Here is a 14128-nt window from a genome sequence, read left to right as displayed (position 1 = left end):
CTCCTCCTCCTCCTCCTCCTCCTCCTCCTCCTCCTTCTTCTTTTCTTCTTCCCCTCTTTGTTTTTTTTCTTCTTTTTAGTCTTCGTTTCTTCTTCTTTGTCTTCTTTTTTTCTTCTTCCTCTTTTTTCTCCTCTTTTTTTTCTCGTCTTTCTCTCCAACTTTTTTATTTTATTTTTGTTCTTCCGTTCTTCCTACCACTTTAATCCTCCTCCTCCTCCTCCTCCTCTTCCTCCTCCTCCTCCTCCTTCTCCTCCTCCTCCTCTCTCTTTTCTTTATCATTTAATTTTGTTTCTCAAATTCTTTTTGGTTCTGAGAGAGAGAGAGAGAGAGAGAGAGAGAGAGAGAGAGAGAGAGAGAGAGAGAGAGAGAGAGAGAACTATGGCACGAACACACACACACACACACACACACACACACACACACACACACACAGACAATTAGGTTCACGTAGCTACAAAACAGGCAGGTAATTGTTCCTTAATTGCCCCTCATTAAGTAGTTTTGCAGGTAACTTTCAGGTGACCCAAAATATTGTACTGTGCCTCGTCTTTTGTCTTACCTAGTGTGTTTTGTTTTTATTAAGGGAGGTGAGTCTTGTTTTATTATAAGGAAGTATAGAAAGGAAATACAGTTTTTTGTCTTGTTTTGAGTTAGAAGGATGAGTTTTGTGTTACCCTAAATAAAGAGATGAAAAGGAACTTGAGATTTGATTAGAAAGAAAAGAAAAAATAGTTAACTTGAATAGAAGGTGAGTTTTATTATATGGAAGTAAAGAAAAGAAATATAATGTAATACCTTGTTTTTTGTCTTGTTTTTAGTTAGAAGGATGAATTTTGTGTTACCGTAAATAAAGAGATTGAAAAGAACTTGAGATGTGATTAGAAAGGGAAGGAAAAAGAGTTAACTTGAATAGAAGGTGAGATTTTTTTTTATTATAAGGAAGTAAATAAAGGAAATATTCTTTCTTTCTTTCTTTTTTCTTCGCTTATTATATATATATATATATATATATATATATATATATATATATATATATATATATATATATATATATATATATATATATATATATATATATTTTTTTTTTCCTTTAAATTTGCTTCTCTATTTAAAAACTTCCGTCTTCGTCTCCTGTTATATATATAAATCTCTCTCTCTCTCTCTCTCTCTCTCTCTCTCTCTCTCTCTCTCTCTCTCTCTCTCTCTCTCTTCTTTTTCGTCTTGTTTTTTTTTTACAACAAAGGAGACAGCTCAAGGGCACAAAAAAAGGAAACAATAATAAAAAAAAGCCCGCTACTCGCTGCTCCTAAAAAGAATCCAAAGAGGTGGCCGAAAGAGAGGTCAATTTCGGGAGGAGAGGTGTCCTGATACCCTTCTCTTGTAGTTAGAAAGATGAATTTTGTGTTTCCATAAATAAAGAGATGGAAAGGAACTTGAGATTTGATCAGAAAGGGAAGGAAATATGGTCGAACTTGAATAGAAGTTTTAGAATAGTGCTTCGCTTAATAGGAACATCGGAAAATTGAATATGAATACAGTTGAATTTGAAAGAGAAAATACATAAAACTAAAATTTGAATTGAAAAGATGATTCCTTCCTCCTGTCTTCCTCTTCTTTCTCTCTTTCCTCTTCCTCTTATTTTTCCTCTCCCTTCGCTTTTTCCTCTTCTCTCTTCCTCTTCTCTTTCTCTCTCTTCCTCTTATTTATCCTCTCCCTTCTCTTTTTCCTCTTCTCTCTTCCTCTTTCCTCTTTCCCTCTCCCTCTTATTTCTCCTCTCCCTTCCCTTTCTTCTCTTTCTTCCTTCCTCTTATTTCTCCTCTTCCTTCTCTCCTCCTCTTCTCTTTTTCTCTCTTCCTTTTATTTCTCCTCCTCTCCCTTCGCTTTTTCCTCTTCTCTCTTTTCCTCTTATTTCTCCTCTCCATTCTCTTTTCCTCTTCTCTCTTCCTCTCTTCCTCTTAATTCTCCTCCTCTTCTCCTCTTCTCTCTGACCTTGCTCTCTTCCTCCATCCAAGTTCTTCACGTCTCAAAGGAAAGTAAGAACAGAAAAGAACAAGACATTAAAGAAAAAAAAATAAGTTAAAGAAAAAAAAAGAAGAAAAGAAAAGAAGAAAAAAACAAAAGGAAAAGAAAAACAAAACTAAAAAGAGCAAAAAGAAGAAAAATATAGCAAAAATTTAAAGGAAAAAAATGTAGAAAGAAAAAATGAACAGAAATGAACAAAACATAAAAAAGAAAATAAGTTAAAGAAAAAGAAAAAAAGAAAAGGCAAAAAAATAAAAGAAAAAAGCCAAAAGGAAAACAGAAAACAAAACAAAAACGAGCGAAAAGAAAATAAAGCAAAAAGTTAAAAGGAAAAAAATGTAGAAAAAAAATGAAAAAAGTAAAAAAAGTAAAAATATATAAAAAAAAAGGAAAAAATAAAGTAAAAAAATAAAGTAGGTTGGAGTCAGGATCATAAACTCCACTTTAGTGTAATCGAATCCTTTCTGTCGAGTCACTTTCACTCTCCTTTAAGTCCGATTCTCCCGTTTATATTTTTCCCTTTGTAAAGACGGGAAGCGAGGGTTTGGTGGGGCCCTCTCTCTCTCTCTCTCTCTCTCTCTCTCTCTCTCTCTCTCTCTCTCTCTCTCTCTCTCTCTCTCTCTCTCTCTCTCTCTCTCTCTCTCTCTCTCTCTCTCTCTCTCTCTCTCTCTCTCCATTTATCATTAAAAATAGTCTAGGTATATTTAACTTGACTAAAGGAGAGAGAGAGAGAGAGAGAGAGAGAGAGTTAAGAGCGTAGGAAATAAAGCTGAAATGTTGGGAAGGGAGAGAAAAGAGAAAAAAAAGAGAAGACAAAAAGTTAGAGAAAAAAAAGAAAATGAAAAAAATAAATGAATGAAGAGAAAGAAAAAGGAAAAAGGAAAAAGGGGAATAAGTGATAAAGGAGAGAGAGAGAGAGAGAGAGAGAGAGAGAGAGAGAGAGGGAAAAGATAGGCATAACACTCTCCTCTTCCTCTTCTTCTACCTCCTCCTCCTTCTCCTCCTCCTCCTCCTCCTCCTCCTCCTCCTCATTATCAGTTTTATAGGGAAATCGCACACCTCCTCCCTCTTCCTCCTCCTCCTCCTCCCCCCCTCACCTGCCCCCCCCTCCCAGTAATTAAGGCAGGGGGGGGCACGCACCTGACGAGGGGAAAGGATCATAAGTTACCTGTTTATGTGTCCAGGTGGTGGATGGTACCTGTGTCCCTTGGCCTTTTGCATGTCGATTATTTTTTTTCTTTTTTCTGCTTTTTTTTCCAGTTTTTTTAGTTCTTTGTCTTCCTTTTTAGTTTATTTTCTTGTTTTTTTGTTATTTTCTTTTCGTTTTTTCCTCTCTCCATTTCTCCTTACTGGTTTGTGTTAGTGTGTGTGTGTGTGTGTGTGTGTGTGTGTGTGTGTGTGTGTGCGTCTGATTGCACGCTGGTTTATATGTCTGTCTATCTGTCTGTCTGTATTTGTCTGCTTTCTGTCTAATTTTTCTCTCTCTCTCTCTCTCTCTCTCTCTCTCTCTCTCTCTCTCTCTCTCTCTCTCTCTCTCTCTCTCTCTCTCTCCTTCCTCAATTCTTCCCTTTCGCTTTCTCCCTTTTCATTCCCTTTCTTTTCTCTTCCTTTCTCTTCTCTTCCTTTCTCTTCTCTTCCTTTCTCTTCTTTTCCTTTTCTTTTCTCTTCCTTATCTCTTCTCTTCCTTTCCTCTACTCTTTTTTTCTTTTCTCCCCCCCCCCCCCCCACCCACTCAACCCTTCCCCCCCCCCCCTGGCCCCCCACAAATCCCCCCTCCCCCCCACAAACAAACAGAATCCAACCCTTTATATCTTAGGATCAGAATCGACAAACTTTACCTTCGCCGTACGCTTCGATCCCTTATATACGAGATCGTAAAGACAGTCGTAAACTTAATCGTAAGAGCGCCGAGCTAATCGTAACAGCGTAAAGCGAGTTTGCGAGAAAAAAAAAAAAGAAGAGGAGGAGGAGGAGGAAGAGGAAGGTTACGTTGACAGCTGAGAGGGAATAGGAGGAGGAGGAGGAGGAGGAGGAGGAGGAAGTTTTGGTGGAGAGAGAGAGATAGAGATAAGTTAAGAGGAGGAGGAGGAGGAAGAGGAGAAATGAAGAATGAGTTGATGAAGTAGAATGAGAGGAAGAGGAAGAGGAAGAGGAGGAAGACAAAGAAGGGAAGGAGGAGGAAGAGGAGGAGGAAGTTTTAGTGGAGAGAGAAAGATAGAGATAAGTTAAAAGGAGGAGGAGGAGGAGGAGAAATGAAGAATGAATAGATAAAGTAGAATGAGAGAAGGAGGAAGAGAATCAAGAGGAAGAGGAGGAAGAAGAGACTAAGGAAGAAGAAGTAGAAGGAAAAGGAGAAGACAAAGTAACAGAAGAATGAGCTTAAAAGAAGAAGGAAAGAAAAGTAGAATGAAAAAGAAGAGGAAAATTAAGAAAAAAAAGGGTAAAAGGAAGAACAATAGAAGAAGAAGAAAGGAAATAAGAAAAAATGATTGATAAATTTGAAGAGAACGAGAAGCAAAAAGAGGAAGAGAATGAAGAGGAGAAGAAGTAGAGGGAAAGAAGAAGATAACAGACGTAGGGAGAGAAGAAGGAAGAAGAGGAAGAGGAAGAGAAAGAAAATGGAGAGAGTTGAAGGAGGAAAAGGAAATTGTAGGAGGAGGAGGAGGAGGAGGAGGAGGAGGAGGAGGAGGAAAAAAAAGAGGGAAAGGAAACAGGAGTAGGAGGTAACAAGAGGAGGAGGAGGAAGAAGAGGAAAAAGAGGAGGGAAAAAACGAAGAAAGAGGAAAGAAAAAAAAGAGGAAGAGGAAAAGAAGAAAAAGGAGATTGATAAAAGAAAGAAAACAAAACAAAAAAACAACAATAAAAACAAAGAGAAAGAAGAATGATTTTTTTAGAGTACGAGATAAGAGGAGGAGGAGGAGGAAGAGGAAGAGGAGGAGGAGGAGGAGGAGGAGGAAGAGGAAGATAAGGTTTCCCTCTGTATTATGTTTCCCACGAAATACTTTTTTTTTTTTTTGTCTCTCTCTCTCTCTCTCTCTCTCTCTCTCTCTCTCTCTCTCTCTCTCTCTCTCTCTCTCTCTCTCTCTCTCTCACCACTGTAATAGACAAAGAGGAAGAGGAGGAGGAGGAGGAGGAGGAAGATCTTGCTGTTTGTTTATTAAAAAAGAATGATCAAAGAGGTGTGTGTGTGTGTTTGTGTGTGTGTGTGTGTGGGTGTGCGGGTGTGTGTGTGTGTGTGTGTGTGTCTTTTTATAGAATACTAGTGTTTTTCTTTCCTTTTAAAACCTTTGTGTCTGTGTGTGAATCCGTTTGTGTTTTCTCTCTCAAAGTGTCAATTCCTGGAAACACACACACACACACACACACACACACACACACACACACACACACACACACACACACACACACACATTTTCTATTCCTCCTTTTATAATCCTCCTCTTCCCCCTCTCACTCAAAATCTCCTCTTCATTCTTCTACTGCTCTTTCTCTTCTCTTACTTAACTCATTCTTCCTCTCTCCCACACAGGTAAATACAGGTGACAGGTCGGAAGATTAAGGACAGGTAATGACTCGTGTGGGAAGGACAGGTAAGGTAGTTTGGGGTCTTACCTGGAAATGAAAGCGAAAGTGTGTGTGATGAATTGACCTGTGGAGAGACAGTCATTAAGTGATTGTTAAGTGGACAGGTGTTATGCGGTGTTGTCATGTGATGCAGTAGTAGTAGTAGTAGTAGTAGTAGTAGTAGTAGTAGTAATGTTAAGGGTATGAAAGAAGGGTTACAATCGGTTTTGCTACTACTACTACTACTACTACTACTACTACTACTATTACCACACTTGTTAGGGGTAGCGTGACAAGTTTACATAACACTTATTACAATTCGCCGTCCACACACACACACACACACACACACACACACACGGCACTGCACAAACACACGAATTTTGACGATAAACAATAAACGGATATTTTTCGCTTTCGACCAAACTCTTCATTTTAGTAATTCTAATTAACGAAGCGGCGCGGCGGGACGGAACGCTCGGCTCTGATGCAGAATGGTTCGATCACCTGAGAGAGAGAGAGAGAGAGAGAGATAGTGTGTTTGTTCTTTCGTTGCGTTCTCTTTCTTTCTCTCTTTCTCTCTCTTTAAAACAGGAAGAATAGGTGAGCGTAAATTGTGTAAAAAAAAAAAAAGGGTTGAAATGTTAGGAAATAAAGTGAAAAGCTGATGAAAGAGAATTAAAACGAGTGACAGTGTTTGGACATTTCTTTTGCCCTTTGTTTTGTTTCTTTTTCCTGTCTCAAATAAGATAGTGATTTTTGTCTTTATTTTCTTTGTCTGTGGAAACTTAGTGAAAGGAATAAAACAGGGGATACGCTTTTTTCCCCTTTATTTTATCCCTCTCTTCTCTGTCTTTTCTCTTTTCTTACCTGGAAATGAAAGCGAAAGTGTGTGGGATGAATTTACCTGTGGAAAGTCATTAATTGATTGCAAGGTGAACAGGTGTTATGCGGTGTTGTCACGTAATGTAGTAGTAGCAGTAGTAGTAGTAGTAGTGGTAGTAGTAGTAGTAGTAGTAGTAGTAGTAGTAGTAGTAGTAGTAGTAGTAGTAGTGGTAGTAGTAGTAAGCCCTCCATGATTATGTGTCGGGAAAATAAACATGGGTGGAGGTATCATTTATGTAGTAGTAGTAGTAGTAGTAGTAGTAGTAGTAGTAGTAGTAATAATGTTAATGGTATGAAAAGTAAAGAAACGGATAATTATATGCAGATTAGTTTCTTTTTTTTATTTTTTCACTTTTTCTACGTTGTTTTTTTCTCGCGATTTATCTTTATCTTATGTAGGAGTGATTTTGTTTTTATTTTCTTTATTTTTTCTCTCTTTCCTCTATCAATGAAAACCTCGTGGAAGGGAAAAGAGCTGGTGGTGGTGTTTTTATACTCGTTTTTTTCCTTTTTTTCATCCCCGGGGCACAAAAAAATAGAAAATGTCGAAAGTTTTGTACAGTTGAAGCATTTTTTTGTTTTTTATAGAACGGCAAGGAAAAAAAAAAGGGGGGAAATCTGATTCATAATTGCACGGGTTCTTTTTTTTTTCGTTTGACTTTTATCAACATCAACAACAACAACAACAACAACCACAAAATTAACAACAACAACAATATCAACAAAATCAACATCAACAACAACAAAATCAACATCAACATCAACAACAACAACAACAGGCATTTAAAAACAACAACAACCACAAAATTAACAACATCAACAACATCAACAACAACACCAACAACAACAACAACAGCCATTCAAAGTTATGTATATTTAAATTACTTCTTGTCCCTTTACAGTACAGCAAAAAAAAAAAAAAGTTTAGCTCATGTATTTTTTCTTTTTCACCAAATAAGAAAGAGAAAACAAAAATATCAGAACGTTTGTGCATTTAAAAGTCTTCATGTATTTTTATTTTTATTTATTTGAAAATCCGCAGGAGAGAAAGAAAAACAGGGAAGGTCAAACTTGTTCTTCCTCTCCTCCTCCTCCTCTTCCTCCTCCTCCTCTTCCTCAAAATCTCCTCTTCATTCTTCTACTTCTACTTCCCTTTCTATTCTCTTCTATGTATTGTTTATTATCATTATTTTTTTATTTCTGATCACGAAAGAGCAAAATTTTTACAACTTACCGATTCATATCATTTAGAGTATTTCTCATTTTCATTTATTTACGACAACAATGAAAGACAGGCAAAGGCTAGCGTTCATGAATGTATAAATTTTTGTTGTTTTTATTTATATTTCTTTCACCCTGGAGCTAAATTTTCATCACACTTTCATATAATTTAAAGTATTTCTCGTTTCCATTTATACACGGCAACAAAGAAAGACAGGCAAAGGTTAGCGTTCATGAATGTATAAATTATCGTTGTTTTTATTTATATTTCTTTCATCCTGGAACTAAATTTTCATCACACTGTTTCATATAATTTAAAGTATTTCTCGTTTTCTATTTATATACGACGGCAAAGGAAAGAAAAGGCGAAGGCTAGCGTTTGTGTGTGTATAAATTCTTGCTTTATTCTTTTTTATTTTTGTCCTCACCTCTATCTTTCTCTCCTTTCTTTATTTTGTGTTTCTTTTTCTCCACTTTATCTTTCTCTCCTCTTTTTCTTTCTTCTTTTTCTCTTCTTTTTCTTTCTTCTTTTTCTCTATCTTTCTCTCTTCTTTTTCTCTATCTTTCTCTCCTCTTTTTCTTTCTTCTTTCTTTCTTTTTCTCTCCACTTTCTCTCTTTCTCTCCTCTTTTTCTTTTTTTTCTCTTTCTCTTCACTTTCTCTTTCTTTCTCTCCTCTTTGTTTCTCTTTCTTCTCTATCTTTCCTCTTTGTTTCTCTTTCTTCTCTATCTTTCTCTCCTCTTTGTTTCTCTTTCTCTCTTCTCTATCTTTCTCTCCTCTTTGTTTCTCTTTTTCTCCTCTCTTCCTTTCTTCTTTCTTCTTTCTCTTCACCTTCTCTATCTTTCCCACTTTCTCTGTTTCTCTTTCTCTCTTCCATTTTTTCTTTCTCTTCTCATTCTTTTCATTTGCTCTTTCATTACTCTTTCGTCGTAAAAAAAAAGGGAAAAAAATATTACTGAACGTGTAGTTTTTTTTTTTTCATACAACAAAGAATGAAGAAGCAAAGTTTAGCGTTCGTGTATGCATGTTTTTTTTTTTTTCATTTTTCATCACGAAGCAAAAAAATAAATAAATAAATCCCTTGAAGTTCCGTGTTTGTAAAGCATTCATCGTTCTTGTAAACAACAGCAAAGAAAAAAATGAATAAAAATCTAGCGTTCATGAATGTATAAATTATTTTTTGTGTGATTTATCTCTCATCCCGTAAAAAAATAATCCCCTAACTTTTGAATGCTTAAAGTTGTACATAGTTTTTTTTATTTATACATCAACAGAGAAAGATAGAATGGAAGTTTTATTCAGATATGTATTGGTTAGTATTTTTATTTCTTTACTTATTATGAAACAGCAAAAAAAAACATCGACTTTTTTTTTTGTATATTTCAAGTATGTCTATTTTTTATTTATTTGTATTGTTTTATTTATTTGTAAAGTATGTATTTTTGTTTATTTATTTGTTAAGTATGTATTTTTGCTTATTTATTTGTAAAGTATGTATCTATTTATTTGTAAAGTATGTATCTATTTATTTGTAAAGTATGCATCTATTTTTGCTTTATTTATTTTACAGCAGCGGACAAACAAGGGAAATTTAACACATACATGTATTCATTATTTTATCGTTTTACTCAGTACGAAAGAGCACAATTTTATCGCCTATCATTTCATATTATTTAAAGTATTTCTCGCATTCTCGTATTCTATGTACATACGATATCAAAGAGAGGAGGGGGCAATCAATATATGGTGTTCATGAATATATAAATTATGGCTTTTCTTATATAGGTTTTCTTGTATAGGTAACACATGTATATCTTCTCGTTCTCTCTCACATTCTCTTTCTCTTCCCTTTTTCCTTCTTTTTTTCATTATTTTTATCTTTTCTAAATTTCCTCTTTCTTTTCTCCATCTTTTCTTACTTCATCTTCGTTTCTCTTTCTTTCCCTTCCTCTTCCTCTCCTTCCTGCCAAATATTTATAAGTGAGAAAGGAATAGAAAGAGAACGAAGACGAGGTGATGAAGAGAAAGAAAGTGAAAAAAGATAGAAAAGCAGAAGAGTAAAAGAACGAAGAAGAAAGAGGAGAAAAGGACAGAGAAGAGAGAAATAGGAAGAAAATGAGAAAGAGAAAAAAGATAGAAAAGCAGAAGAGAAAAAGAACGAAGAAGAAAGAGGAGAAAAGGATAGAGAAGAGAGAAATAGGAAGAAAATGAGAAAGAGAAAAAAGATAGAGAAGCAGAAGAGAAAAAGAACGAAGAAGAAAGAGGAGAAAAGGATAGAGAAGAGAGAAATAGGAAGAAAATCAGAAAGGGAAAAAAGACGAAGAAGACAAAGTGATGAAAAGAAAGATAGTAAAAAGACAGAAAAAGAGAGATGAGATAAAGAACGAGGCAAGAGGAGAGAAAGATAAAGAAAATACAGAAACCAGGAAAAAACAGTAAGATAGGCAGAGAAAGAAAGTGAAGAATGAGAAGCAAAACGTGTGTAAATAAAAAAAAAAGACTAAACATTGGACACGCTAACGAGTACCAACCGTCCGCTGCCAACACCCTCTGGTCGGAGTGCTCAAAATGTGAAAATATGCAATTAAGTCTTGGGTGAGGTCCTGCCGTGTTTCACCTCTCAAAACTCGTGCCGCTGGAAGGATTACTGTATATTTGACCTCGGTGACCTTGAACCTTGACCTTTGACATTGAAAATTGAACTTGTCCTGTGTGGGGCCATTAGTAGTCCACCTGTGAAGTTTCAACATTCTAGCTGTAATGGTCCAAAAGTTATCGCGTCACAGATAAAAAAAAATACAACTGAAAACAATACCTTCCGGAAAATTCTGTTGCGGGCGGTAAAAAAGAAAGAAGAAAGGAGAGAAAGATAAAGAAGACACAGAAAGCAGGAAAATAAAGTCAGAAAGGCAGAGAAGGAGATAGAGAAGAGAAAGAATAGCACAGAATGAAGAGGCAAAGTCTACCTGATGTATGCATGGACCAGTGTTTGTAAGTAAGAGAGACAGAGAAAGAGAAGAGATATAGAAAGCATAGCACAGGATGAAGAGGCAAAGTGGACCAGTGTTTGTAAGTAAGAGAGACAGAGAAAGAGAACAGATATAGAAAGCATAGCACAGGATGAAGAGGCAAAGTGGACCAGTGTTTGTAAGTAAGAGAGACAGAGAAAGAGAACAGATATAGAAAGCATAGCACAGGATGAAGAGGCAAAGTGGACCAGTGTTTGTAAGTAAGAGAGACAGAGAAAGAGAACAGAGATATACAGCATAGCACAGAATGTAGAGGCAAAGTCCAGCTGATGTATGCATGGACCAGTGTTTGTACCGTATAGCGCGTTGGTGTATACAGTAATATATTCTTTTATTCCGGGAAACACAAACACGGCCGCCAATACTTCGCCCGAACATTCCGGCAATAATTCGCATCGATCAACTCTTTAATTGCAGGAATCAGGAATGCTAATACACACACACACACACACACACACACACACACACACACACACACACACACACACACACACACACACTCAGGGAAATACGAATAAAAAAAAGTAAAGCTCTTAATGTTGGTATGTTATGTAATTTTTTTCCTGTTTCTTTTCTCTCTCTCTCTCTCTCTCTCTCTCTCTCTCTCTCTCTCTCTCTCTCTCTCTCTCTCTCTCTCTTCTCACTTTCTTTGTTTCTCCTTTTTTTCTCTTCTTCTATATTTCTCTCTTTCTTCCTCTCTTTCTCTTTTCTCCACTTTCTCTTTGTTTATCTTCTCTTCTCTTTCTTTCTCAATTTCTCTTCCTCTCTCCTCTTTCTCTTCTTCTCCTCTTTAACTTCATCACTTTCTCTTCTCTTCCTTTCACTTTTCGCTTTTTTTTCTCTCTCCTTTATTGTACGTATTCTGACACACACACACACACACACACACACACACACACACACACACACACACACACACAAGTAGTAAATTTCCCCACACACGGCACAAACACACTGGATTTAATCCTCACTGACCTCACTTCCCACTACCTTCCCCCTAAGCCCCTCCCTCCCCCATGGCAGCAGCACACACCTGTCAGTTCTTTGGACACCTGCACCTACCACATCCAACAAAACCCCGCCAGCCACCAAGACCTACAGGCCTGTTACGGACTCAGCCATCCGCGCGTTCGGCCAATGGATAACACGCCACCGCTGGGTTGAAGTCCTTACAGTGGATGACGTGCACCAAAAATGGAGCAACTACACCAGCACTATTACCGCAGCTTACCACCACTTCTTCCCGCTAAAATCAAGACGAGTGCACCCTTCAGACACCCCGTGGATTACACCCAGAATAAAACGTCTCATTGAACAGAGAAATGACGCCTTCCACCAACCCTACACTCTACAAGCCCTCCGCAACAAAGTTATCCGGGAAATCAAACGAGCCAAGGCCACATACTACCCCAAAGATCCACAGCCTTAAGCAAGCTAACATTGGGAAATGGTTTTCAAAATTAAGGCCTTGTGTGGCCTCAACACCAGCGCCCCCTCCATCCCGGGCGTATCTCACCTCCCGCCACCTGAAGCAGCCAGGCCATCAATCTCCACTTCTCGGCCATCTGTCAGTCCCTCCCAGCCTGGACTTGACCTCACTCCCAGCTTACCTGCCCGCCCCATCACCACTCCCCACGGTTGAGGCCTATGAGGTCGCCAGGTCACTAAGCCAACTTAAAACAAAGCGGTCCACCACGCCCACTGATCTCCCCATCAAACTGTACCAGGAGTTTTCCCCCCCTCGCCTCTATTTTTAACGCTTCCTTCCGTCAAAGTCAGTGTCCTGCTGACTGGAAACAGCATATGTCACCTGATTCCCCAGACCACCACCCCTCAATCACCGAGTGACTTGAGGCCTATTTCTATCACCCCATTCCCAGCCTCCTGTGTGAAGCCTTCATTTTCAAGTGGACTTACACTCATCTTGCTCCCCTCATAGACCCACAACAGTACGGCAATATCAAGTCAACCTCCACCACACACTGCCTAATTAATCTCCTGGACTTTGCCTACAGAAATCTTGAAAACGCAAAACATCAGTTTCTCTCGCTTTTATTGATTTCCGAAAGGCTTTGACCTAGTTCACCACACCACAGTCATCAACAAAGCAATAAACCTGGCTTCACCCTAACCTGGTCTCCTGGCTGGCTGATTTCCTGCCCAGCGTAAACAGGTGGTGAGATTTCAGGGGTAGCCTCCTCTCTACTACCTTACTTGAGGGGGGGTCCAAAATAGGCCCTTGCCTTTCTTTATCCCTAATCCTTAGCTGACCTGACCCACCCCCCACCGCTGGAAGTACGTGGACGACACCACAGTGGGGAGTAACAGTTGACACAACAACTCAGTTATTCCACACGGAAACACTACACAACCTACACACATGGACAACACAAAACATGGTCACCATCAACGACACCAAAACTACACTCCTACACATCAACACCTCCTCTGCCCCTGTTGCCCCCCTGTGGTGTCCTTCAACGACCTCCTCCGGGTAGTAGGTATCAGCAAAACTACTTGGAGTCACCCTGGACAACAAACTCACATGGAAGGAGCACGTCTCCCAGCTCACCAGATCTGCCACCTATAAACTGTACCTGCTGAGGAGACTCAAAACGCTGGGGCCCCTGAGTGTGTGTGCTGCGCGTGTACTCCTCGTTCATCCTCCCCAAACTGACATACGCGTCCCCAGCGTGGTCTTCCTCCATCAACATCACGCAGCGCCGCCAACTTGAACGCGTCCAGAAGCGAGCCTGCAAAATCATCCTGGGCCCTCACTACACCAGCTATCAGGACGCCCTCGACTCCCTCCATCTCACCAGCCTACAACACCGTCACGAGACCCTATTACACCGGTTCGCAACCAAGCTCTCAACCCCAGCCCAGACACAGCACATCCCCCCACCTGAAGTGAACTCCCTCAGCAGCAAAGTGTGCGACACCACAAACATTATTGCCGATACGGGCTGACTGACTGCTATAGAACACAGCAGTGCCCGTGATGGGTGAATAACAATATATCAACAATTAGCAAAACAATTGTATTGTTTGTTGTATGTAAAATATTTTCATTAGGACTTATTGTTGTTGTTATTATGATTATATTATTATGATTATGATTACTATTATTATTATCATTATTATTATCGTGATTATTATTATTATCTTTGCTATGATTATTGCTATTATTATTATTTCTATTTTCCTTTTTATTTTCAATCATACTACTTTGTTCATTTGTCTCATTCATTTCATTTCATCTTCCATTGATGTATATTTTCAGCTCTAGGGCTGCCTGGTACTTCATGAAATAAACCGTTTATTATTATTATTATTATTATTATTACACAGCACCCCTCCCTCTCCCCTCTCCCCTTCCCCCCTTCAATCACTTTCTCTTTACTCTAA

The 14128-nt window shown here is 38.4% G+C and overlaps 1 protein-coding gene across 1 annotated transcript in view; it reads left to right on the top strand.

Moving 5' to 3' along the window:
* The window catches only part of LOC126982029 (CD109 antigen-like), a 98145-nt gene extending 84455 nt beyond the window's left edge, over window positions 1-13690 (top strand). The window contains exon 37 of the mRNA XM_050833748.1: window positions 13602-13690. Coding sequence (XP_050689705.1) covers window positions 13602-13690 — 89 coding nt within the window. The remainder of the gene's footprint in view (window positions 1-13601) is intronic.
* Window positions 13691-14128: the final 438 nt, after the last annotated feature.

This window comes from Eriocheir sinensis, chromosome 50 (assembly GCF_024679095.1).
Source record: "Eriocheir sinensis breed Jianghai 21 chromosome 50, ASM2467909v1, whole genome shotgun sequence".
Classification (NCBI taxonomy): Eukaryota; Metazoa; Arthropoda; class Malacostraca; order Decapoda; family Varunidae; genus Eriocheir; species Eriocheir sinensis.
The sequence above is the reverse complement of the archived record's forward strand: the minus strand, read 5'-3'. Positions and strand labels throughout refer to the sequence as shown.